The sequence below is a fragment of the Podarcis gaigeae genome, assembly GCF_964106915.1.
Source record: "Podarcis gaigeae genome assembly, chromosome: 3".
Classification (NCBI taxonomy): domain Eukaryota; kingdom Metazoa; phylum Chordata; class Lepidosauria; order Squamata; family Lacertidae; genus Podarcis; species Podarcis gaigeae.
The window spans coordinates 72216138-72244128 of NC_139680.1; the positions used below are offsets into that span (position 1 = coordinate 72216138).

Consider the following 27991-nt stretch of genomic DNA (forward strand, 5'->3'; position numbering starts at 1 on the left):
AGGAGAGCATCCTGAGAGCAGAGCTGATGGGAGGCCAGTGCAGCTGGTACATTATACAGTCATACCTCGGGTTAAATATGCTTCGAATTGAGCGTGTTTGAGTTGCTCCGTTACTTCTGGGTTTCGCCGCTTGCGCATGCGCAGATGCTCAAAATGACGTCACATGCATGCACAGAACGGTGAAAAGCGATGCGTGTGTGCGCAGATGTGCCGTCGCTAGTTATGTTTACCTCTAGATGCGAACGGGGCTCCAGAACGGATCCCGTTTGTATCTAAAGGTACCACTGTATGTCTGAGTAGTATTCATTATATTCATTATATGTCTGAGTAGTATTCACAAAATACTATTTACTAAAAAGCACTTCTCTTAGCTGTATATTATTTTTGTAACTTAGATGTAGAAACAATTTGTAACTGACTGGATTTCTAGTGTGGTTGAAAAGTTTTTGACAATTGCTTTTTAAAAATAAAATAAAGTTCCTCAATTCTTTATCTTTAGCTGGATTGGCTTGAAACTATGTTTTTATTTCTCCATATATACAACCTGAGCATAACCTTGCAGCATGAACACCCCAGAAGATCTTGCTTCTCTATTAGTTGCAGCTTTGGATCAAGCAGAGAGCAAACATGTCTCCATGTCTCCTGCTTCCAGCTTCTTCACACATAACTCTTCTGGCTACGGTCCTCATAATTAGTAGCTAGGTGAGTGGGTCTGGAGGAAAGGCCCACCCATTAGCCTGGAGGGCAGCATTACTTACTTGTAGTTCCTGCAACCTAGCTCATTGTTTTGGGATGCTGCTGGGGACACTTAGTGGCCAAAGAAACATGGCTGACCAGCTCAGCAACCTCCTTTATTAGATTTTAGCCCTCACTGGATACAGGGCCCCGAGAATGGGAAGGGACTCGGGGCATTATCCAGACTGACCCCCCCAACCTCCAACATGAAAAGATTTTTGTGTTGCAGATTCAATTATTTTCCTAAGATGGCATAGTGTTTCACTAGTTTTATTACCAATACAGTGACAGAGCACCATGAAGATGAGTCTGACTGAGGAATCTATACACTGGCCAGGTGGAGGCAGGGCAAGACACAGCAGCAGAGCCACTGCTACACCCGCTACCCCATCGCTCATGCTGGCCCGGGCACGCTTGTGAGTTGCGCTAGCCTGGAGATGGTGTGGCAATCCGGCCCAGTGTCATCAAGTGATGGCACTGGGGCTGCTTCAGGAGCCAGAGGAACCTGGGCAGGCACAGTCCCCCCATGTGAAACTCCATTGAGGGACTCTGAGTTGGTTGCTGCTGACAAGAGAGCCTGATGGCAGTAGTTCTACCTGCACTTTGGGCAGGTGGAATGGTGAACTCTGTGCCTTGGGAGATGCTCTGGGCTGGGCAAAGATTCTTTGCCTTGTTGATGGCTCCCTGAATGGATCTTGACCCTGTCTTTCTTTCTTGGCTAGTCAGGTTGGCTTGGACTCAGGAAGACTGGTTTGTTCTGTGAAAGTGTGGAGAAGACTGTTATTATGATGGCTATTTTACTAATAGGCTGTCGCTCAGGATGCCTTTCTCAGTGCTTTTATTATGAGATTATCATTAATGTTTCCAATGTGTTTTTAATGTTCTGCACTGCTGTGAGATCTTTTGATAAAGGGCAGTATATAACTGAAACAACAATAATTTTACTATGCCTGGCATCTAGAAATTAGAAAAGGGGTCCAGGCACCCCACAAACGTATCACAATACAGTACCGTGGGTTGTATCTTGCCCTGCCTGCATGAGTGAAATTGCGCTCTTGCCACAGGGCTTCCCCCTCCTTTCTCCCACACTTCTAACTGCAATCAAAGTTTATAGCTTGGGCCCCTATAAAAGAAGAAAGCGAGGAGATGAGGACGGCAATGCTTCCAACGAAGGACTTGACAATCCCGTGCAAGGCAGTAGCTGATCTTGATGGTGTCGTACTGGAAGCTAGGAAAGTGCAGAAGCAGAAGACAAAAGTCCCAGCAGAGAAATGGAGGCGACCCTGCAGAATGCAGACATGCATGCACTTCTTTGAGCTGGGCTTGCAGTTATGGAACCACGGGAAGCACGCGAAATCCTGCAGGGAGCTGGCCTTGCGCGCGCCCCTCTCGTCTCCCAGGGATGTGGGGGGTCTGCCCCCTCAGCCCGAGGTGGGTCTCGGCCGGGACGGGGCAGTGGCAACACTTCCTTCTCCAGTGCTCCTTGCCGATCCCGGAGCCACGTGGTGGGGCCTAGGGACGCTGCTTGGGAGGCTTGAGAGGCTGAGCCTACGAGGGGGAAGGACCTGCCGGTTGTGCACGTCCAGGATCTGCTCTGTTCTCTGCAATGCCCTCCGCGCCCCTCGGAGAAGCTTCCCACCAGGGCTGTCTGGGCGAGGAGCACAGCAGCTCTCTTCCGACGGGGGGGGGGAATAAAGCGGGGTTCCCCGCGCTGCCGCCCCTCCCCGCCCCTTCGGCGAGCCGAGGCTTCAGCCCTTCCTGTTTACGGTTGCTGTAGCTACGCCGGCAGCCCTCGACGCCTCGCTGTCGCTCCTCGAAGGATTAGGTCTTTTCCTTCAAGGCCCGGGAGGCTTCCTATGCAGACACAGCAGCGACTGAGACGGCCAGAGTGGAGAAGACGCGTCTGGATGAGCGCCAGAGGGGGACTCTTTCGTCTGTCACAAACCCAGCCCACCTTTCCGCAGAGTTGTTCAAAGTGGTGTTCTTGATTTTCATTTTCTCCTCACAACAACCCTGTGAGGTAGGTTCGGCTGTGAGACAGTGATTGGACCAAGCGTACCCAGTGAGCTTCGTGGCTGAGTGGGGATTGGAACCCTGGGATGTCCTGGCCCTCCTCTAGAACCACACTGGCTCCTTGGCACATTTTGGTGGGGATACATAGCACACTCATGGCGTTTTAATGCTATTTCCTTACAGCATTTCTGATGGCTGTGTGACTGAAGTGTATGGTTCAAGTTCTTTGCTATCCCAAGGCTACAATCCTGCTCACAGTTCCCTGGGAGCAATTCCCACTAGTCTCAATCGTTATGTTTCATGCTTGGACAATGTATAATGCATGAACCTTGTACCAAATAGTACCTAAGAGCCAGCTTCACTCAAGAGTAAATTTCACGGTGTTCTCATGGAGGTGCATAGGATTGCATTAAGCAGGTGCCTTTTGCAGTTTCGTAATCTGATTTTTTTTTTAGGGATGTGGGTGGTGCTGTGGGTAAAAGCCTCAGCGCCTAGGGCTTGCCGATCGAAAGGTCGGCGGTTTGAATCCCCTCGGCAGGGTGCGCTCCCGTTGCTCAGTCCCAGCGCCTGCCAACCTAGCAGTTCGAAAGCACCCCCGGGTGCAAGTAGATAAATAGGGACCGCTTACTAGCGGGAAGGTAAACAGTGTTTCCGTGTGCTGCGCTGGCTTGCCAGATGCAGCTTTGTCACGCTGGCCACATGACCCGGAAGTGTCTTCGGACAGCGCTGGTCCCTGGCCTCTTAAGTGAGATGGGCGCACAACCCTAGAGTCTGTCAAGACTGGCCCGTACGGGCAGGGGTACCTTTACCTTTACCTTTAATCTGATTTTCAGTATTTCATCTTAAAACTCTCAAACGTGGAAATGGCTGCTGTTATAACATTGACTATTTTTGCACTTACTGTATTTTTTAAAGTGTGTGTGTCACAAAAACTATAATAAGAAAAAAAGTATTCAGAAATGACGCTAGTTAAACCTTAAGCTGAATTGCTATATAGTTCTGGACTGAAACTGCTCAGAGCAGCTGTGAAATCTTAGTTCTTGGGTGTTTTGTTTTGTTCTGTTTTGTTTACAAAAGATAGGACAAGCACCATGCAGAGCTGCTTTTAATGCAGTAGGATATTTTGAAACAGGCCAGGGGATTGGACAAGAGGGCCTCATTAGATGGCTTCCAGGTTAATCCATTGCAGCAAAATCAGAGAGGTTGTTGACCAACTCTAGTCTTTCAAAGCTTATTATGCCATTATCACTGTGTTAGTCTTTAATTGTTAAAGTATTCTCTGTTGTTCTTCCACGTGGAGGTTCTTTCAGCCATGGCCAGGGTGATGGCGTGTCCACTTTTGACTTCCATCATTAGGTAGTGGCTGGCCAATGACAGTGTCTGTGCCCTTGACCAAAACTACCAAGTGTGTATATATGAGGAAGGGTTCAATACATATGAGGCAAGTGTAGCGGCACAGAGCCTGTATAAAGGCCTCTAGCAACATGATTAGTTTTTACCAAGGCAGCTACTGAGGGATTCTGTACAAAACCACTGCTGTCTTTATGTGGCTAAGCATACAGTATTGGCAGGGGCTAAGAGAGAAATCCTGGCATCTGGATACAACTGATATTTGTGGGTTCACTCCAATCCCTTCTCATCCTCACATTTCCACCACAAACTCTTCATCACTAAAACATGCTACGTTCTATAGAAAGTTCAATAAAGAGGGACAGGTAGAACAAACTAAGATCTGCATTAGTGTGAGTCCATCATTCTGTCAACAAGAAGACCCCAGTGCTTTTGAGAAAATGATAATATGGAGAGGAGAGGAAGGAGAGAATTATCTATTTTGCCTTGAGCTCTTTGGAGGAAAGGTGGTGTTTAGAATAAATAATAACAACGACAGCAACAACTTACTTAATGTTTACTGTTTAGCTACTTAAAACCTGACTACTGCATATTTTTTTCAGGTTTTATTGAAAAAAAGAACTTTACCCTTCAGTGCAAAAAAACCCTATTCTGTTAAATCAAAATGAAGGACATTAGGATTAGTTTCCACAAACTTTACTCATTTTCAGCTACATTCACAGTTCCATAAGAAGAGTTTCAAAAGGTGGAAAATGGAATCAGATATTTTCAAGAGGAAAGACTGTTTATCTGAGCAGGTTGTAAAAGATTCACGAGCCCAAGCATCATGTCATAGCACAACGGATGAAACAATGGGATCTTCCTTACGTCTGGGTTGGGTAAGCAGCACAAACAACCCCTTTCCTGCACAGTTTACATCCTTGAATACGTCCAGCACACTGGAAAGAGACGTTGGCCTACCCGGTGACCTAAGCCACCTTCAAACCTTTCAGGATGCCAAGCCATTCAGTTACACAGCCAGTTCTATTCTTTTTCCTCACTTATTACCACCAACTCAGGCAGGAACAGTTCCTGCTGGTAAAACCAGTGAAACCCTGGGAATCCCAAATGCTGCCACTGCTACTTCTCCTCCTCCTCTGATAACTCAAGATGCTATATGCTGTCAAAACGAGAAACAGGTGAGGTTGTGTTCCATTTAAGCTAAGTTAACATTACAATCCAAACCCTCTAATTCTGTACACCCTGCTGAATACTGCACTAGTGTCTATTCAAAACAAAAGGTGTCTCCAGACTGTCACTATTTTACAGGAGGAATTTAAACGCACACTGGAACTTTAAGATTTCCACAGTTAAAGTGTATTAAAGCACTCTGTTGTTCTAGTACAACAAATCCACTTTTAAAAATAATTTTGAAATGGACATTTTGTGGTTAAGAAAGTGATGGGGAAATGGACTGAAAAATGTGAGATGATTGAATAATTAATGGGGCAGCATGTAAACACCCCACAAGCAAATGAGGATGAAAGTATGTTGCTGTCCAACTGCCCTGTAAACAAATCAGAATGAATGCCCTATATAAGGACATATTCTAACAACCATGTAAGTTGTGTGCAGGCAAATTATGATGAATGCTAAATAAATGGATTACCTGGACTTCCATCAGCCCCACCCAGTAATGGCTAATGATTAAGGATAACGTGAGAGGTAGTTGTTTATTCCTCCCTGTGGCATTTGTACGGAGCCCCCGGTCATCTCACGGACTATTGACCCGTACACCACTAATCCGCTGCCACCAACCAGGTCCTCCCCGGTAAAATCACTTCAGCCTCAGTCAGGTTCTCAATTAATAGAGAAGAGTGTATTTTATTTCAGTCACAAACAAACTTTTACGGCATTCCAAACGTTGTTACTCTGTACTTTTAGTCTTATTTTCCTCTCTCTATCTCTTCTACCTCCCCTCACTCAAGAACCCACTGCCCTAACTGTCTCTCTATTACCAACTGCCTACCAACTGCTTCTCCAACTGCCATTCCCAACCAGCCAACCCACTAAAACCAACCAACTACCCACCAACAGCTCCCAACAACAACAACTAACTCAAACCTCGGGCTAAGCCCTTTTATACACAGGGAGGCTCCGCCTCCGGCTTTCCTATTGGTCTATATTTTTAACCCTATCTTTCCCACCTGTTCAAACATTTCCTAAATGAATGGGCAAACGCCACACTCCCTTAAAGATATAATCTGCATTTAACAACAAAGAACCCTACTGTATCAGGCCGCAAGCCTGTTGGGTCCAGGATCCTGTTCCCACAGTGGCCAATGAGATGCCTATGGGAAATAGGCTAGCCTTTCCTGAATGAAACTGCATTCTCCCCCCTTGTGATTCCCAGTAACTGATATTCAGAGGCATACTGCCTCCCAGCAGTGAAACTAGAACTCCTTCTTCTTTGGTGATCACTCACAGCTGAGAAGATTGTCTTCCATGAACACAGTCTTAACAGTGAGTCTGTAAGTGACTGTGGAGGCCATTTCTGGATCCACATGTCCTTCCACAGCAGGGAAATAGGTTTCCAGACGGGAGTTGATCACGGTGAGGGTTTGCCAAACGTGCCTTCCTTTTAGCTCGTTTCTCCTTTTCGTCCTGAGTTTAAGCATCTTCAAAGTCCATGGTAAAAGATGTTCTCTAACTGGAATGCTCACAGGCCAGTGTTTCCCAATTGTCAGTGTTTATATTACATTTTTTTAGATTTGCCTTCAGAGAATCTTATAGCTGCATCCTCCATGAATTTATTTAATTCTCCAAATTGGTGGCCATCACTGTGGGAGTGAATCCTGTAGTTTTAACTATGTGCTGTTTGAAGAAATACTTTCTTTTCTGTCCTGACCAATTTATTCCTTGACTATTCATTACTTGGAAGCAAGTCCCACTGTACTCAGTGCGATTTACTCTCAGATGTGCATAGGATTGCAGTTCATGACTAATTTAAGCCCAGTGGAGAGATGAGGAAGCTGTGGACCTCCATTGGTTGTTGACCTACAACTCCCATAATCCCTAACCATTGGCCGTGCTGGGGCAGATGGGAGTTGGAGCCCAACAATCTGGAGGGCCACAGGTTCCCCATCCTTGTCCTACTGCTTTTAAGGGTTAAATTAGACAATTTTTCATTTTATTTTCTTCTTTCAGAGTCCAGGGCAGCAGGAACAGCTCATAATGCACCAGATGGAGCACCTTCAACAGCTAGTAGCTGAACAGCAGAAAATAATTTCGTTCTTTAATTCAGGTACTGCAAGGAATGTCAGATTCCTGCCTTTTTCATCAGGGTGTTATATCTTCCAGCATAATTTGAGGAGGCTATAAAAAGAACCACAGCTCTTTGGGTCATCTTGACCCAAGGTGTTGGTTTTTTAAACACATTTCAAAAGAGCAGGGTGGATGCAAGAAATTACAGTGGATTTCAGGAGGATTGGGTAAGCGGGACATTCTAATGACGTCACACACAAAACATCATTTTCTGTTGATAAATGATAGACACAGATGGAATAAGGGGCATCTAGACAGGTGTTTATTGTAGGATAATAATAATAATAATAATAATAATAATAATAATAATAATAATAATAATAAATTTTATTTATATCCCGCCCTCCCCAGCCAAAACTGGGCTCAGAGCAGCTAACAACAGGGAAATAGGAAATAAATGGGAGATAGACATCAAGGACCACACTAATTTTTGCTCCTTGCTTTGTTTCTTTATCCAGGCTTTTCAGCTTCTGTTGGTATTCCTCCTCACCTTCTTGCTATGATCCCATCCCTTCCAGGAGTCCCAGCCGCTTTATTCCCTGTCCAATTCCCTTTGGAGAATTCTTTGCAAGCTCAGAATAATGGAAGCTCACAAACCAGTCCCTTAATAATAAAGTCTACTTTGCAGCAACTTGCCACAGAAACCTCAGCAAACAGCAACTTCTTAGAAGTTTCAAGGGAGCACCATGAACCTCATGAAAAAGGTGATGAGCTAAAGTAAAATAACCAAAGTAAAGCTGCAAGCACCTAGCAATGGTTTGAACAGAAGAAAGAAACACAGACTGAATGATTTTTTGTTTTTATATTCTCAGTCTCTCTCTCTCTCTCTCTCTCTCTCTCTCTCTCTCTCTCTCTCACACACACACACACACACACACAAACACACAAAAGCCCATAAAACATAAGTTGGAGTGAATCAGACTTGGAAAGATTTGTAGACATGCAATTGAATCTATGTGTCTAAGTTCTAATTTGAGCATGAACCATTGAATGTGGACCAGAGAGGTTCCCTCCAAATTACAGAGTGAACCAAAATTGTCCACCAGCTCTAGTTGGGAGTAAAAAGTAAAAGTAAAGGACCCCTGGATGGTTATGTCCATTCAAAGGCGACTATGGGGTTGTGGCGCTCATCTCGCTTTCAGGCCGAGGGAGCCAGCATTTATCCACAGACAGCTTCTTGGGTCATGTGACTAAACAGCTTCTGGTGCGACAGAACACCGCAACAGAAACCAGAGTGCACGGAAACACTGTTTACCTTCCTGCCACAGCAGTACCTATATTTCTTCTTGCACTGGTGTGCTTTTGAACTGCTAGGTTGGCGGGAGATGGGACAGAGCATACAGGAACTCACTCCGTTGCGGGGATTCAAACCACCAACCTTCCGATCGGCAAGCCCAAGAGGCTCAGTGGTTTACACCACAGCGCCACCCGTGTCCTGCAGTTGGGAGTAGGGATGGTGGAGTAGCCTAACAAGAGCAGAAATGGCTGGTGTTCATTTATTTGTGGACAGAAATCTATCCAGTGTCTACCATAGGTATTCACTGTTATTTTTGTCTACATATGAAGTGTAATTAATGATCCCCCTCCTCATTTCCACTGTATTTCCTTTGCACTGAAATGAATGGTATGGTATAACATCATGTAATCATGACATGACATGACATTCCGCCACAATGCACAGTACACAACTAGTGTAGCTCTTCCCAGAAGCTAACCTGCAGTGCAGTGGAGTGGAAACAGGGGTGCATGCGATGAACCTGGGTTGGAATGGAAACTGATGCTTTCTTACATCCCTTAAATGCGAGTTCTGCATTTGTGTGTGTGTGTGTGTAGAGGGGAGTCAGCACTCTATCACTGAAGCTACCTGGTCCTCAAATGACAATGCTAAATCCAGGAGCCACTCCCCCAAACAATCTGCATCTTATCCAGATTCAGTCTCAGTTTATTTAGAGAAACAAATATTTTGGGGATATGTTTCCACCCTTTAATACATGAAAAGTTTCCCTGGGACATGGTTACCAGTTTCCCCTCCTTCTCCCCTCCCCTGTTCAAGAGACCTAATTAATGTAGTAAAAGCCTTTACTCTTTTCATGCTTTCCTGATATTTAGAAGCAAGTCTGCCAGGTGGAGAACCTTGGCTTGAAACTTCGCCACCTGTTACAGAACAAAGAGGGGAGCAACAATTAGAGGAAAATGCTTCTCTTTCCCCCTTTGGATTAAGAATGAACATGAAAACACGGAATGCAGATGACAGGTGAGGGAAAAATCTAATATTATAAAACTCTTAAAACATTAAAAAATTCTAAAACTGTTAAAACATTTACAACTGGTGGAAGGTTTGGTGCAAATGTTAAGTGGGGAAAGGAGCACATTTTATTTATCCCCTTTTTGTATAGGATAGTGATGGGGAAACTTTTCTCTCAGGAGCCAAAGTCCCATGGGGTGGAGGGGCGAGGAGTCAATCAGGGGCCACAGAAAAGTAAAAAGTTCCTGAAGAGAGTTTTGAAAATGTGTATTGAGTGGCTGATTGCTGACTCAGTCCAGGTTTCCACCACTGAAAGCATGTACAGTGGTACCTTGGGTTAAGAACTTAATTCGTTCTGGAGGTCCGTTTTTAACCTGAAACTGTTCTTAACCTGAGGTACCACTTTAGCTAATGGGGCCTCCCGATGCCGCCGCGTGATTTCTGTTCTCATCCTGAAGCAAAGTTCTTAACTTGAGGTACTATTTCTGGGTTAGCAGAGTCTGTAACCTGAAGCGACTGTAACCTGAGGTACCACTGTATCACATCAGCAGACAACTGGTGCTGATCTGTACTTTCCCACCTGAGAAGGGAGAGGTTTGAATGTGCAGATTGGCCCAGCTGTCTCCCAATCTGGTTTGCACTTTCAAAGCTCTCTATACCTTTAAAGACCCACACTTTAAAAGCAGTCCAGATGAAATTCAGTACTGGGTGAGATCCAGCCCATGGACCATAGGTTCCTCACCCCTCATATAGGAGGGATCCCTTGATAATCTTTACAACATCCATATTCAATACTGTCTAGAGATGGAAGCATTTTTACATGAACAGCATTATTTCAAGCTTAAAATTAAGAAACTAGCATAAAATCAGTCCACGGACATAGACAGCTGCTGTATACTTCTTCAGACTCTTGGTCTATCTAGCTCAGTATGGTCTACAGAGAGTAGCAGTGGCTTTCTATGATTTTTGGCAGGTTTTCCTTCTGCATTCAAAGCAGATGTTTTACTGCTGAGCTGTGGCCCTTTCCCCATGAGAGTGTTGATAAATGTGAGCTAATTAGACTTGACACAGTGAGGAAATTCTGAACCTCTTGGGGGGGGGGGGGAATGCAATGGTAGGATATCCATTGCCATTTCTCTTATTAGTATTCTGCCATTTCCCTTCCAAGTTTGAAGCAGTGTAACATACCTCAGCCGCAATTCGTCATCATGGAAAATGGCTGCAGAATATTTATGTTCAAATCTGTTTTATTATTTCCCTAGACCAATCAGACCTGGAATTGGAGTGAGGCGGAAGACGTTTGAGGAATTTGTTGAGGAGCAACTTAAAGTCGATTCTCAACAAGCAGAGAAGCAGCAACAGGTACCAGAGCATAAGTTGTGTTAATACAATGTTAGTTATGCTGCTAAAACCCTATGGTTCTGCATGATTTTGAAACCCATTTGGCGTGATTCATACTTTGTACAGGGGTTTCATTGCTCTCTTCTGTGAGCAGGAACATGCCTGCCATTCTTTATTGAGGACTTCTCCTATATAAACAACACCTTTGGGCCCATAGAAGAAAATTGGAAGCTCCTATGTTTGCAGGGCTTCGGATTATACACTCTGGTGTGTAGATGTAAGGTTTGAGACACATAGGATCAGCAGGTGTCTCTCTGTGTGTGTCAGAGTCATTCCTTGGGAAAGGCATCAAACGAGCTGGCCATGAGGTCAGGAGAACACCAGGTTGCCGGCAGTGGCCTGGCATACATACTTACTTGTGGGAAACCACCATCATCTTGAGGTGGAGGACCCCTAACGCTGCAGCCTATGATAAATCCCCAGTAAAATCAAGAGGAGGCTAACCATTGTCTTTGGAGCCAGAATTCTTCTCTTCAGAAACTTTGGAAATTCACACCCACGCTCTTTGAGATTGCTTGTTTTTAATGGGATTCATTATTTATTAGAAACGATGAGATATCCCACCACATTTTAATGTCACTGCCTTCCTTACAGAACTTCCGTGAGACTAAAGCCACTGCTCAGAAGTCATTTCTGAAACGTGGGGAAGGGACTGCAAGGCTTGAAAAAAAGAGAAACAGTGTTGGCAAGGAACCAGCCAGATTTCCTAGACGCGTTAGCTTTGATTGTCAAAATAAATTCTCATGGCCCGCTCAATGGGATGCAGAAGAACTATTGGGGAAACACCCACAATTGAAAAGGCAGGTCACTAGCTCCACCGTACTGATCATGGATGATGAAAACACACATGGTATCACCTTCAAGGGGGATGTAAAAGGCCAGCTTCATAATTGCGAGAGAAGGTCAGATGAAATAAAAGACAGCAGCGAATCTGGTGGTTGTGATAGCAAAGGGATGGTAAATGGAGAAGTATCTGGCGTACCACCTCAGTTTGACAGGTCCAAATGTTCACAGGAATGTCATGAACAAATAATTGACATTAAAGCAAAGGTGACTGAAAAAAATGAAACCTCAAGTCTTGGGTCTCAATATCATTTGGTTAGGGTTGACAAGAGATCCCTGGATTTTAAGGTTCCAATGTGGCTTATGGAGAACATAGAAGACAGTGTATCACAGGTGGTAGGAAGGTCCATGGATGCTTCACCAGATGTCCCTGAGCTTCATAACTTAGAAAGCAACCAAGACAATCAAGAGGAGCAGAGCTCTGGACTTCAGGTTGCACAAAGCATGACTCAGATTAGACAATGTGAAAATGAGCATTGTATTGCTGAGGGGAAAAGCCCAGAGGGCCAAGTGGAAGTCAACCCTGGGTTTAAGAAAGTCAATGATCAAATAATAAAAGTTACACCTAAATCAGATAGAAGATGTGTCACCACAATGGCTAATTTCCAAAAGAACAGCAATGCAGGTGCTGCTAATGCATGGGAAGGAAAACCCCTCTCTAGTGATTCACTCTGCACATCTACTGATAGTGAAGATGAACCTAAATCTCATTGCTCTCAGTACGCAATAAGGCCTAGTAACCATAGACCAGCTAACATTGGAAAGAACATGGATCTTTCTGATGCTGACTATGCCACTGATGAACCCAGTGAAGCTGATGATTACTCATTGAAAAACCATAGAAAATTGCCTGCCAGTAAGTTTGGTATCCAGGAGCCAGCAGGTCAACAGGAGGCCACTCTTATCACAAGTAGCAGCAGCAGCAATGAATCTAGTGTTGACGATGGCAGCCTGAAATTTGGAAAGACTCTCTCCCCGCTTAGAAGATCTTCCTGCCACCCCTCAAAAACTAGAAGAGGAGGAAGAAAGTCTAAAACACAGAGCAATGGTGTTGCCAGCAATTGCAATTCAGAGTACAATTTGCAACCTCCTTCCTTGACAAGTGATCTTGTGGCCAACCTTTTCCCTGCTTTCAAAAGCAAAGCAAAAGTGGATGATAAAAGAGCTACTCCAGGTAAGACATTTTAAAATGACAAGTTTTAAAAGTTTAAAATGACAAGTTTTTATTTAATATCCAGAAAATTCAGCTTGCATTCAGCAAGCTCAGATAAATGGTGCAGTAGAAAAGCTTTGTTGAAGACACCTCCATTATCAAATTCAACCAAAATGGTTACACAGACTGACTTGACTCTTTGAGCTTTAACACATGTTAACATAAATCTCTTTGTAGAGCAAGTTGAGAAAAGGCATACTGATAAGTTAGAATGTGAACCGGAAGTTCAGGTGCATCAGAGAGAAACTTCTCTCCTAGCTCAGATGAAAGAAGAACAAGCAAAAGCCATGGACTTTCTTAGGTAAGGAAATTGTTTGTGGTTATTTTCCTATAGGAATTCATATGCCATCCTTCCTGTGGGTAGCTCTTGTGCAATCCCTTTGTATCTGAGGCAAAGAACAACATCATTATCTTTATTTAAAGCATTGCTATTTAGGTTTCCAAACTTTGCCGTCTAGTCTTAGAAGCTTCTGAAATTATAAGTTGTTTCAGTGTCACCTGTACACTGATATAAACCAGCCTGCAACTGAGTGTGCAGATGGCGTTATCAAGCCAAATCAGGGAAAGACCTTTCGCAAGCCAAACAAAATGTCATAGAATAGTGCAAAAGTTCCAAGTTCTACTAAACTAGGCTTGCCAGATTTCAGAAAATCCTGACACCCGCAAAGTTATTGAGCTTTATTGGGAAGACACCACAAAATTTGAGAAGGACATGAGGGTAACAGCACTCCATTCCAGCCTTGTGGTCCAGTACAGATAGATTTCTTCAAGACTATGACATACCTGATTTTAATATTCCCCCTATTTTTAAAAAAATGCCGAAGGCTCAGATCTGTGAAAACAAACCCTTGAGTTCCTGTACATGTGATACCCTGGTCTTTTACATCACCCCTTTGTTTCTTTTTCAACAGAAGACAAATAAATCAATTTGAGGCCAAGAGGTCGCAGAAGTTGCATTCCCTGGAACAGTGCAAGACTGAGGAAGCCCTGAAATTGCAGAAAGAAAAGGCAGAATTTGAGAAGCATACGGCAGTAGGTAAAGGAGAATCAGGGGAAATACAAGTAAGTTGTATATTGCACAATGATGCTTCTTGCGTCATAGAAACCTCAAAATTAAGAGCAGTATTGTCTACACTGGCAGTGGCTTTCCAGGATTTCAGACAGGGCTTCCCCCAAGCCCTACCTGCAAATGTTAGGAAGTGAACCTGTTCTGTTTTGTACACAAAGGAGATGCTCTACCACTGAGCTACCTCCCCATAATTGAATCTAATTTCCTCTTTTAAATGAACTTTTAGAGCAGCTGTCCGTAGGCCTGGCCGCCTTTAGTTTGGTGTATCAGAACACTTCCTCTTACTGGAGCTGGAAAAATGGTGAGGGCTGCATTCCAATTTAACAGGGGAGCTTACTTGCAAGGGCAGGGGGAAGGAGGACTTGTTCTTGTACCTAGGGAGATTTTCCTATTGCCGTTAAGTTGACTAATGACTTCCCCTCTCTCTCTCCTGCTCTTTGTCTTGTCCTTCATCAACTCTTTTCATCTCTACTTCCTGCACAGGGAAAGAAGCCCTTTAGCATTCAGGAACAGCCTCTTTCAGACCACTGCCAGTCCCTACATTTCTGATTCCTGGCTTGTCAGTTCCTCTCGTACATGAACCTGTTTTATCACTACCCTGGACTTGGTCCTTTCAAGATTTACCTCCCAAGTCCTTAGGTTACAAATGGTCTTACACCCTGCCTCGCTTTGGCACACATCTCCACCATACCCCCAAATTACATGAGAATAGACTTATTCTCCCTCAGCTGCACTTTCAGGAGCTTAAATTCAGAATGCAGCTAATCATATGCAACAGAACAGTTTCATATTACCTGTTGGGCTAGCTCAATAGAACATGAGACTCTTAGGGTTGGTGGTTCAAGATTCCTGCATTGCAGGGGGTTGGACAAGATTACCCTCATTGTGCCTTCTGTGATCTATTCCTGTCCCTAAAGTGAACGTGGCTCTCCTCCTAGAAACCCTGCTTGAGTTGAGTCAGAAGACCCAGCCTTGGCTGACAATTGCCCACAGTGGTGCAATTGGGTATTAACCACATGTAGGTTAGCTTCCTAGCAGTAGTACTCATGTGGGGTTTAGTGAAATAAGAAGAGGGCCTGATGCCACTCATGTTGCAACACAGAAATGGCAACACACCTTTCCCTGGAAAACCAACAACCCTGTTTTCCTAATGACAGATGTTAAAGCAGCAAATAGCAGGGCTGCAGGAGGAGTTCAGAAGGAATGAGACCCGCTGGCACGCTGCCCATGGTGAGCTGAGAAGTCAGGTCGAAGCACTGACCAAACAGAACCTGGAGCTTCAAGATGAGCTCAGGGTCTCTGAGCATCAGAAGATGGAAAGCGAAAGGAAACATGGAGCTGTGGATTTGATTGGCAGAAAAAGAGAAATGCCGGTAGGATAGGCAGACCTCCTGTTTGTGTTTGGCTTCTTGGCTTGCTTTGTTGGGAATGGGCTGTGGCTGTTTTGATGTAGCCATGCTCATTTTTAAAAGATCCACTGATGGGGAAAGGATTATGGCTCCTTGGATGTTGCTTCTTATTCTAGAGCAGGCTTCAGAACTCTTCCCGAATGGATGGGGGAAGCTGGCACCTTCTCTCTTCCTTTCCCCACTAGCAGATCTTTTCACAGGTAGGCAATGGGTCCTCTGAGAAGCGACAGGCTAGAGTTGGAGCCCATCCTCAACTAGCACATCTGTTTTGAGGAGGAAACTACAGGGAGGAGCAGTCTCGTGAAAGTTGCCATCCTTTTTCCAGGAAGAATGTGGCTGGCCTGCAAGCAGCCTTAATTTTGTCTGCTCCTTAAATTAGACATATAGACAAGGCTGGCCCAGAACATTTTGGCACCTGAATGCATTCCTTGGAGGACACATCCGCTGCCCCTGTGGCTCTTGCCGTCTGAGGCTCGTCTATATGCCTTGCCTCATGGGTGCTCCAGCTCTGCGTATAGAGAATGGCTGCTGAACCTACTGGGCACATGAGACATTCTTAAGTGCTACTACATTATAATTTCTTTTTCAGGTCTCAGCAGCTATTTTGAGAGGGACACCACCTGAAGGAACCCTGGTAGAGAATCCATCGCAAAATAGCCACAAGAGCCCTGACAATAAGCTTATGGGAAGGAAAATAGTACCACCAGATGAATTGGCCCCTAGAGATTCCCAGGTAAGATATATTGATCCTTCCCCTGTCCCCATATAACCTTATACTGCTTCTGGCATACATACAGTCAGTGTACAGCTGGTGTGTTGTAATGAACATAACAATATAACATCTGCAATAAAATTATATCTATAAAACAAAACCAAAATTATATCTATAAAACAAAAACAGGATGCAGTCATGCTTCAATAAATCAGATTAGTCCATCAATGGAGAATTCCTTGAGCATCCCTAATTGCTGTAAAAATTACATCCAGATAATGAAGCACATTTGAAAGTATTATGGAAATGTTAACGATTATTGGTATTATTAAATACTGGGGAAACATGTTAAATCTTCAGTTTTTAAGTATTCCTAGTGGCATGCTCACAAATAAGACAGCAAAGGCCAACACCATGCAATGATTTTAAAAAAGTATTTAATCTCTTCTAGGCAACAAGGAGGGTTCTGCAAAGGTCTGAGTCACTGAAATCTGCAGCAGGAGAACAAAGAGTGAAGAGCCCGTGTAAAGCAGTTCATAACAGAAGTGTGACACCCATAAGCCAGAGGACCCCTCATCAAACACCGTTTGGACTACAGAAAGTAATGCACATTCTTTGAATTTATTTAGGAAATTTATAAAAATGCTTATGTTAAAAAAGAAACCTCTGAGCGGTGTACAATAAATAAAGTTTTAAAATAGCATGAAATGCAGTGCAACAGATTACACAGTAACCATGTCACAACAGTTGCTGATATTAACAATCCAGGAATGTCTTGAGTACAAGCTGCCTTGTACTGAGTTAGACCATTGGTCCATCTACTTTAGTGTTGTCTACAGAGACTGGCAGCGTTGATTTGTTATTATTATTTCTGGAAAAACCCTGCAAATTGCAAAGCAGGGTGCTATGAAGATTATTGCCTACTGCCTCTTCCTCTTACAAAAGGTTTTTTCTTTATTGGCATATAATTAAACTAGCCTGCTACATATATATAAACCTATAGTCGACCCATTTACATAAAATATAAATTAGTTAGGCATTATTTGAATGCATTTATTCTAATCTTGGCTAAGCCTGTCTTCTTTTCCAGTGAATTTGTTCTGCCAAAGGACTTTGGGAGCCTCTTTGGCTGAAAGGTTCAAATGCTCTAAATAAATAAATCTTCAGAAGATCTATAACGTGTGGTCCAGTGACATCCAAATCTAAACCTTTTGGAACATATCTTCAAGCTGGTGTCTTTATAAACCACACAATACCTTTTTCTCCAAGAGCCATGGCATTTCCTGATGCTTTTGGCTCAGCTCCACATCACTACAGTGAGGAAAGCCTGCCTGTTCAATCACTTCAAGTGCGTAGGAGCACTGTTTGCCTTCATTTAAAGGCTTCCTCTTTACTGTATAGGCTTTGCCTCAGTTGGCTCACAGTCAGCAGCACAGTTATGGAAGGAAGACACCTGTGTCTGAATCGGAACCAAGCATACTTACCAGCCCAGCTCTGCATGTGAAAGGTAAAGTATGTTCAAATGGTTGCATACTTCCTAGTTCCTATTGGGACAGCTCAGTCGGTAGAGCATGAGACTCTTAATCTCAGGGTTATGGGTTCAAGCCCCATGGTGGGCAAAAGATTCCTGAACTACAGTGGGTTGGACTAGATGACCCTCTCATGGTCCCTTCCAATTCTATGATTCTGTGCTGTTCAAACATGTCCCTTTTGCTGGCCAAGGACAACACCAGTATCAATGTTTTGGAGTCCGAATACAGGACTTGAAATATCGGTGCTTTCATATGTGGCTGTTGACAGTTCTTAATATGTAAATATTTTAATCCCACTAGGCACGTTCTCTTCCACTTCAGGTAGTTCAGAAGACACAGCATTTTTAAATAGTCAAAGCAATGACAGTTTAAGCACCACATCCTTGAGTAATGTGGGAATACAGGTATGTTTATGTATAAGCCTTGAGCATATTTTACAGCAAGCCTAAAAACCTACTCTGATAAGAGTCTCTGGGGCAGTGGCGTAGCTTGGCGGGGGGCACAGGGGCAGTTGCCACAGTTGTTTCTGACACTGAGCTCTGATTAAAAATGGCTTCTCCATACGAACCAAGAAATGACCTCGCCAGACAACAGAACAACTCTTCTTTTCTTATCTCTGTGGCTGCAATCTCCTAGGTGACACAAACCCCATTAGGCTGTTAAATGTGCATGCACACTCTGCCCATTTCCCTCCACCCACTCATGCCCTCCACACCGCCCCAGGTTCTGGTAACCTACGCTACGCCGCTGCTCTGGGGGAAAGGGGTGGGGAAAAGAGGGTTCTTTTATTGATCAGTTAAACCATATGGCATTAAATATAGCAGATTCCTTTAAACATATGGCTTAAGTGGTTTCAGATGATTACTGACAGGTAACAATTTTTACAGGTGAAAGAGAATCCTAGCCATAAAAGGGTTCAGAGATTCAATAAATCTTCTGAGCAAGTGGTTTCTATGTCCACCTCCAGGAAAAACAGCATTGCCTCAAATGGCAGGAATACACCTGTGGAAAATCTTCCTATTTTTGTGGAGACTAAAAATAAGGTTTGGTCTTCTGGGTGTCTGAATTTCTCTTTGTATGTCTATGTTTCTGTATCAGTAGTGTTTCTTTTTTGTTCTGTCATGCAACCAAGTGCTAAGATAACATTTGATTCTGTTGGCCGGAGATAGCTCTGTTAGACTTACACCAGGTTTATCTATGTGTTGTTTTATGGTTTTTATATTGTTTTTCATTATTTGTTTTAATTAGCTAGCTTGGGCATCACAGTTGGAAATGATATATATTGGGGGGGGATCCCTAACACCCTCTTCTTGAATAAAATACTGTGCCACTCCCCCTCTTATGTGGGATTTTATAGATCATGCCACTCTGTGCAGAAAAATACATGCAATTAAAAATCATGTTTGATTGTTGATAGGCTTCTCCTCTCAAATCAATACTGTCCAGAAGAGCATCACTATATACTGAAATAAAAGAGGATGGGGAAGTGAAAGAAATAATAGAGTACCCCGATGGAAAGGTAAGAAATATTAGCTAAGTATAAAAGCAGTAGAAATATTAAGTGACAGAAGTAGTGGGGTGTGTGGCCCTGGAGCATGGCTCTAGAGCAACTCTCCCCACATTGGTAGCACTGCGACTTACCTGGACAGGGCTGGGCAGAAGCAAGGTGGGGGCTATGCGGTGCACTGCCAGGACCCCTGCTGCCAATCCAGAAATTGCACTGGTGTACCTGCACAGCCCTGACTTTGCTGCTTAGGCAGCAGTGACTCCAGTGTTAGGAGGGTGGCTCCACTCCACCCCACATGCTGCTACTACAGAGGTAGCATAATATTTGAAAACGTCATTTATTGCTTCTGTCGCACTTTTCCTTCCAAAAGGAAGACCAAAGTGAATCACCATGAGCAACTTAATTAACACAGAACATCAGAGCAACCAATGGAACTAAACCCAGTGTATGTGAAAACGTAAAACAAGTCAAAGCCACATTCATGTCCAAGCAGTAATACAATGAACCTGTGAAATACAGAGCAATTCATTCAGTTACAGTGGTACCTCGGGTTAAGAACTTAATTTGTTCCGGAGGTCTGTTCTTAACCTGAAACTGTTCTTAACCTGAAGCACCACTTTAGCTAATGGGGCCTCCTGCTGCTGCCGCGCCACTGCCACACAATTTCTGTTCTCATCCTGAAGCAAAGTTCTTAACCCGAGGTACTATTTCTGGGTTAGTGGAGTCTGTAACCTGAAGCGTATGTAACCTGAAGCGTATGTAACCCGAGGTACCACTGTACAAGGGTCTTCTGGCCTTCATATCCTCACACTTAGCTTCATTTTGTACAATGATGGGAGCTGCTTCTTTGTGGGATGGCCCCATGCCACTGGGGAGGGCATCTGAATATTCTTCCAACCTTGCGCCCCAGATTTCTGCACCTTTATGGTGGCAGATGCTTTACAGAATTACAAAATGGACAGCGAATTTGGAAGGCAGTGTATGTTCTCTCACTGGACTGGTGGAGGGATCTCTTAACCATTGTTAAAAGATCGGGAGTGGACTATAGGATCTCATTCTTCCCATCCTCTCCTCCCTTGTCCTCAATCACTGACATTAAGCAGATTTGATATTGTTGAGAACTCCTTCGGCTAGTATCTGCGACCAGGGTTTGAAGCTGACTTGCAAACCCTACCCCCAAGGCAAATCTACATTGGTGCCAATGTAGTGTTGAGCTGCTTTTTGATGTGTGTGCATAAACCCTTCCTTGCTCCAAATGCCTCTCCCCACAGTTGGCTCCATTGATTTAATATGCCTTTCACCTGCAAACCACCCAGGGAAGCTTCCTTTTGTACACAGTCTTAACTGGAGGTTGTGTTGGAGTGCAAGGCAGCTGGTTCCGTGTGGCACACACATCACCAGGGCTGCGTTCCCCATCTGCTCATCGAGGGGTCTTGGCTGATTTCCCAGGAGCTCTTTGCATGAAACGAAGCTAACTTCCTGCAGAGCTGGCATGCATGCAATGGGGGTCACGTTACATGAAAATAAAAGTGCTGCAAGCATATGTCTCTGCCATATGGTAATTCATTAAAGCACAATTTGGAGCACCCTCTGCAGCACCGGAGGTCTCCAGGGGAATGCAGATTATGCTGAGTTGCCGGATAGAATTTTTAATGCCATTTGTGCCGGTCATAGATCTCAAATCAGCTTAAGTGAATGGCAGGCGTGTGTCTCCCATAACCTGAAGCTTTCTAAAGAAACCAGGTGGCTGTTTTTGGCACTTCTTCTGAAAGGCCTAGGACACTTTTGGGGCAACTCACCTTTTCTTTTGATCCTTGTCCCCCCCCCCCCCAAAAAAAAACCACCAACAACAAAACAAAATTCTAACAACTTCCCCAGTGTCCTTGCTTTGCATTCCCCATTTATAACAGTACAGTGGTACCTCGGGTTAAGAACTTAAATTGTTCTGGAGGTCCGTTCTTAACCTGAAACTGTTCTTAACCTGAGGTACCACTTTAGCTAATGGGGCCTCCCACTGCTGCTGCCACTGCGATTTCTGTTCTTATCCTGAAGCAGAGTTCTTAACCAGAGGTACTATTTTTGGGTTAGCAGAGTCTGTAACCTGAAGCGTCTGTAACCCGAGGTACCACTGTACAGGAAGGAGCCAGAGTGCCTGTTTGCGAGTAGAGACATTCCAGCCTCTCACTTCAAATGACACGTAAACTGCTGGTAAACTCAACCTTGTGCTTGTGCTGATATTTGCACATGCTTATTTGCATATGTGCAAAGAGCCATACAGGAACGAAGCAGGACAGGAGAGCAATGTTGTGGGGGAAGCAGAAGCGAAACTCAAACATGACAAGAACAGTGGCCACCTTAGATGGAATCATAGAGTTGGAAAGGACACTGAGGGTCATCTAGTCCAACCCCCTGCATTTCAGGAATCATATCTAAAGAATCCCTGACAGACGACCAACCAACCACTGTTTAAAAACCGTCCATGAAGGAGAGTCCTCATGAGGGACTCTGTTCCACTGTTGAACAGCTCTTACCATCAGAAAGTTCTTCCTAAAGTTTAGTCAGAATCTCCTTTATTCTATTTAGCAGCCATTGGTTCAGGTCCTACCCTCTGCAGCAGCAGAATACAAGTTTGCTCCATCTTCTGTGGAATTATGGTCTTAGGGCATAGCTACACCACAAACTTAACTGTTTCCTCCAACCCCCCCCCCCCTACAGATTCTCTGTTTGAGATCCCATGCTCTTGACACAAAGTAGTTTTCAGATTTCACTGTGAGTAGGGAATGACTACAGTGGTACCTCATGTTAAGAACTTAATTAGTTCTGGAGGTCCGTTCTTAATCTGAAACTGTTCTTAACCTGAGGTACCACTTTAGCTAATGGGGCCTCCCGCCGCCTCTGTGCCGCAACCACACAATTTCTGTTCTCATCCTGAAGCAAAGTTCTTAACCCGAGGTACTATTTCTGAGCTAGCGGAGTCTGTAACCTGAAGCGTCTGTAACCCGAGGTACCACTGTATTAAACTAGTTTAAGACAGGTGCAGTTTATGGGTGGTGCCATGGGAATTTGACCAGGGCTACTTGCATAGGCTAACACCCCTTCTCAAATTCTTGTGAAAAGGCCTCCCCGGAAGACGGGCCTCTCATATTTCTCCCAGTGAAGCCACTGCCAACACAGTGCCACTGTCAGCCTCTTCCCCCACCCCCCCACCCCCAGGAATCGTGAGTGGTGCTGGCAGCGTGTTTTCATTTTACAAAGAATCAAGAGGAAAGAAGAGAGGACTGTTTCATCTTGGATGGGAACTGTCTCTGCTGCCTGCTATTCTTTCCTGACTCCCATTGTGAACTTTCCCACTTGGGAATAAGTAGAGGGGGAAAGTTTGCTCTGGACAAAAGAAATCAATTGGCTCCTTTTAGCTTTCTTTCAAATGCCGGCACACAGGCCCTTGAGGGTTTCTGAGCATTCAGGTGGAACACTGGATGACCCCTGGTCTGCTCGCTCACCTCTGATGCAGCTCTGCCCTTCTGAATTAACCTGGTGAAACATGTTAAAATTGGTGTTCTGGGCTGAAGCTTATTAAAAGTCACAGATGTTTAAATATCTAATGTAATAAAGCACAGAGATCCATTTAGATGAATCAGAGTCTTCTTCAATTCAAGTATTCCAGTTTCACTACAGGGGGCTTGGTTGTGGGGGGAAGAGAGGGAAGAAAGAGAATGTGAATACACACCAACCTTGCACATCTGGTCTTTGTTTTAAAGGTGAAACAACTGTTTACTGATGGGCGCAGGATTACTAAATATCCAAACGGGACAAAAATGGAGATTAGCACAGATAAAAGAACAACTGTTGTTACTTTTTACAATGGAGATATTAAGAAGATCTTGCCAGATCAGAGAGTGGTGTGTATATTTATTTTATTTTGCTTTGAAGGAGGACTTTAAACTGTGATTACAAAGATGGACCTCAGTTCTAAATGTCTTAATTTCCAAGTAGGGGGAAATAAATATTTAGCTGAGCTCTGACCTGAGCTTAAACAATCTTTTATACGCAAGTTAGCAAGTCTCCACATTTGTTGTGCTGAAAGAAATCTGTGCCAGAGCAACTCAATGGTTGAATTCTGCAATGTATAAAATATGCAAATGCTTACTTTGCAAATCCTAACTTTGCATAATTTATTTCACTTCTGCCAGTCTTGGGAAGAGTTGTTCACGCCACTGAATCTCTTCCTTCTGGAAATCCTGTACAGCAGTTCCACCCTCCTGGCTTCTGAGAGTGCTTAACAGTTTGTTTAAAAACAGTAACAAAGTCACTGTGGTGGCACCCATATCCCCCCCCCTTCTTGAGCAGTTTTCCACCTCAAAATAAGTCAACAAACCTTTGAAGGTGTTGATGTATATACTTGAAGCAATACAAAGCTAGACGACTCACCAGAGATGAGAGAGGGGGCAAAAGTGAAGATTAAATCAGCATTGGACAGGGAACTATGATCTATTCCACACAACCAGTTTATTGAGCATTCATCTTGATTTATTTGCAGAATGTTTGTGGGGAGGTTAGATGATGTCAGCTGTTTACTGAACATTCGTTCTGATTTGTTTGTGAATTTGCATCGACAATTGTTATTCCACACTTTCCAATGCATTTTCCTATCATTTTCCTTGTTTATTATTATGCAGATTTATTACTATGCAGAGACACAGACAACCAGAACCGTTTTCCCAAATGGATTGGAAGTCTTGCAGTTTCCTAATAATCAGATTGGTAACGTCAATTTACTATGAATTTAAAACTGATTTTAAAGGCAATGTTTACCAAACAGATATGCGTATCAGATAATAAGTTTTCTATCTTTTTCTCCTTTAAGGGCGATAAATTTAAAAATGATGTCAGAACTTATATATAATAAATAAATGAACTTCCATATTGCATATCATTCAGAAATTCAGTTTGCACACTGTAATGGTTCTAGGGGTTGCTCGTGCGTAAGCCGGTGCCAACACCTGGCTGCGTTGCCTGAGTGAACCTTTTCTGTCCGGACAGCCATTCACCCGTGGCTGTCTCAATCACTGGCAGAATCCGTCAGTGGGTGTTTCTTGAACTTCTTCCAGCAAAGAAGCTCTTTGACGCCTAGTCTCCTCCTACTCTCCCTGCGCGGAAGCCTTCTGCTCAAGGAGGGCGTAGGCAGCGGAGGACCCTTACTCTCCCCGCTGGTCCCCGGCAAGGAGTCATGGGACCGCCTCGCCGATTCCCCCATCTACCCCCCTTCTCCACTGGTGCTACGCTGATTCTCTTCCCCAGAAGATGGGCTGCCTCTCCCCATTCCGGGACGCTCTCTGGAATCCCTCTGGAGCCCACTCTCTCCCTCCGGCACTGATGGCAGTTCCCTGACACACACTGAGGTGGGACCCAACAAGCCTGTGCAGAAATCCCTGCTGAGTTGTGAAGCATCCCCAGTGGCAAATTTCAGGTTGCTTCAGACATGCCAGATATCTGCATTTGAGGCACATCCACATAAGAAATAACATGCAATCTGTGTGTAGGTCATAATATGCAGTGTATGCACGTGTGTCAATGTATCAGGCATGATGTACCCACACTGGGAAGGTAAGCTCACACATGTTTCAAATGAGACTTCTTAACACTGTCCTGTTCCACAGAAAAGTACCACCCTGACGGTACTGAAGAAATCGTGTTTCCAGACCAGACTGTGAAACGCCGCTATGATGGAGGTATGGTGGAAGAAACTGTTTTCCCAGACGGTACAGTTGTAAAAGTGGACAAGTAAGTAATAAAGTACTCAGGAACTGGAAAGGGGGAACCATTCAATAGAAGTGCCATTTCAGCACTGTCTCACCACTCTGCTGTTCACAGTGGATAATTTTGTAGAGCTCTGCAAGGCAAAGGTGTTGCAAGGGATTGTGTTTTGCTAGGATTCTGTCCTCCCATTTACATAAATACAAGCAAAACCAAAGGTGGTTTTTTAAAACGAGAATAACCACTGTCAGTTACATAATCAGCATTGCCTCTGTGTTTTCTGCATTCATTTCCCTCTGACCTCATTGCTTTAAAAATCTGGATACACTTTGTGTATCCAATGAATTGTGGTCCATGAAAGTTTGTGCTGTAATACATTTCTTCGTCTTTAAGCTGCCCCAAGACTCTTTTTGTTTTGCTGCAGTGGAATAGCATGGTTACCCTTTTGAGAATTACAATCAAAGTTGAGGTTGAATGCAACAGGGAATGTTTGTCATAATCTTAAAAAGAAACATTTGTATTTGGTACCTCCATAACTATGTCTCCCAATGAGGCCAGGGAACATAGAGCCAGTGCTAACCCAAATGGGCCCTATCAATGGAATCCATTAGTCTGTCTGCCCCAACTCCTTGTGTTGATTGTTGGTGCTGAGGTACAAAGGATATTAACATATTTGATCTCAGAATTTGCAATGCCGTATTACAAGGAAACTTTTGGCCAGCAAAATCATATTGGCCCTTATGCCAGAAACCAATAAAGCCAGGCAGTTGTCTGCCCTGGTCCTCATTACAATAAGACATGTTACTCCAAGCTCTAAATTGCTCTAGATCTGCAGGTTTATAGGGCACTTGTGCTGTTGTGTGTTTCCCCCTGCCCCAAGTATCCAACTCTAGCCATTCCCAGAGACAGCATACTACGCTTGATGGGCAACTGGGCTGATTTGCTACGTTTGTTCTTATGTGTGAAATGTGAAGTCTGTTGGCATGAACAGGGTTCCCATGGGTATACATGCTCTGAAGTGGACTGTTTTATTTTATTGCTTTACAGAAGTGGAGTTAAAACCATCCAGTTCCATAATGGGCAAAAGGAGATTCATATGGCACAGTCTACAAGAAGGGAATACCCTGATGGGACTGTCAAGACTGTCTATGCAAATGGCCAGCAGGAAACCAAGTATTCTTCAGGACGGGTTCGAATCAAAGATGAGAAGGAGATCATCATCCTGGATAAGGAGTAACTTGTGTTCCCTGGATGGTGGTCTTAGCATTTCATTATGTTCTCTTACGTCGTGTTTCATGATGTTATGTTATAGTTTATTTTTTATTCCATCTTTTGTCCAGAAAGGTCTATGAAGTGTCTCACAAAAATACAAATACAGTTCTACCTTGGTTCTTGAACGCCTTGGTACTTGTATGTTTTGGGTCCCGGACGCCACAAACCCGGAAGTTAGTGTTCCAGTTTGTGAACTTTTTTGGAAGCTGAACATCCGACGTGGCTTCCAATTAAGTGCAGGAAGCTCCTGCAGCCAATCGGAAGCCGTGCCTTGGTTTTCGAAAGTTTTTGGAAGTCAAACGGACTTCCGGAATGGATTATGTTTGAGAACCAAGGTATGAATGTACACCATTTGAGCAATACACTAAAATATAACTGACAATTACTGCTGCTGAAAACAGTAACATATCAGTAATGTCTTCTAAACAACCACACAGATTTGCGGCATCCAAATAGCTTTTAATTTTTTACTTACTTCTGTCATAAGAATGAAGTAAAGAAAGGAGTATGGACCCCACGTGGAGGTCAAAAGCCTGGGAGCCACCATGAAGATGACCAAATATCAGCTTAGGCTCAAACAATAATAACCTAAAAAGAGCCCTGCTGGATCAGCCCAAGAGTCACCTTGTCCAGGGTGTGGGGTTTGTGGTGCACTTACCTTACTTTTGTGATGGCTAAAAGCTTTACAGTGTCCTTTCTGTTTGTTCTACAAATCAACTCTCCAGGAGTCTGCAACCTGCAGCCTTCCCAGGTGCCTGTGCTTACTGAAAGCCTTATAACATTCCTGGCTGGGCTTTCCTGGAAGCACCGGAAGCTGGGGAGGCTGCCTAATGTGAGTTTGACCACTTCCAACTGAAAGTATTTTTATTTTTAATGAAATAAGTGTTGCTGTTGTTTTATAACCAGCGACTTCCCTTAAAAACAAAACCACCAAGTGCCCCAATCTCAGGCTCCTAGTAATCATCCTGCTTGGCCTCCCACACTTCACGTAAAAGCCTGGGAATGGCAGCATGTGGCAGCTAGGGAGACTGCAGAGTGCTGGACAAAATTAAAGAAACATACAAAACTTTGGCCACCTTGCAAAGGTGTGGCAAGCTCAGCCCTGCACTCACCAAGATTATAAAGGAACTCTAATGTGTCCTGTAAATGAGGCAGCTAAAATGGGTGCCTCAGTTTTGAGAAACTACAGTGCTAAATTTCCATAGCCTCAGGTTTAATGGAAAAGGAAGGGAGAACTGGGTATCATTGGCATATTGATTGGACTGCACTCAGACGCTACAGATGATCCCACAGTTTCATGGAGATTCATGGTGAGAGGATAAGATCCCTGTGAGATGCTGTGTGTCAAAGGCAAATGAGTGTAATGTTTAATTCCCCAGCGATATCTTCTGGGGTCTACCATTCGGGGAGGACCAATGCCAGTACAAAACTCTTGCCACTCAGCCCTAACGCAGTAGGGTGGGTTTAGAATAATATCATAAGCTGTTGAGCTAATGAACTTGTATTGTACTTTTGTGTGTGTGCATTGCTGTAATATTTTATTATGATCTGGCAGTTTATATAAATAAACAAACAAAATCAATCTACCAAGGCCACCAAAAAACAGTTTCTGTCCCAGATCTAAGCTATAATC

At 43.9% G+C, this 27991-nt stretch overlaps 1 protein-coding gene across 4 annotated transcripts; it reads left to right on the plus strand.

Annotated features, from left to right (window-relative positions):
• Positions 1-494: 494 nt before the first annotated feature.
• On the plus strand, positions 495-27944 carry LOC310841327 (uncharacterized protein). 4 transcript variants are annotated; one of them, XM_083732161.1, is made up of 20 exons: positions 495-2755; positions 4701-5276; positions 7285-7381; positions 7860-8105; positions 9511-9655; positions 10909-11008; positions 11642-13064; positions 13281-13404; positions 14015-14165; positions 15330-15545; positions 16171-16314; positions 16745-16894; positions 17695-17800; positions 18126-18229; positions 18713-18868; positions 19243-19344; positions 23091-23231; positions 24009-24093; positions 24990-25113; positions 26134-27944. In XM_083732161.1, exons 2-20 carry the CDS (start codon positions 4851-4853, stop codon positions 26321-26323), a joined length of 4230 nt encoding a protein of 1409 aa, XP_083588287.1. In that variant the 5' UTR covers positions 495-2755; positions 4701-4850; the 3' UTR covers positions 26324-27944. The 4 variants fall into 4 exon arrangements, with proteins under 4 accessions (XP_083588287.1, XP_083588288.1, XP_083588290.1 ...); XM_083732162.1 differs by having other exon boundaries at positions 495-2710; XM_083732164.1 differs by lacking the exons at positions 495-2755; positions 4701-5276 and adding an exon at positions 5309-6690.
• Positions 27945-27991: the final 47 nt, after the last annotated feature.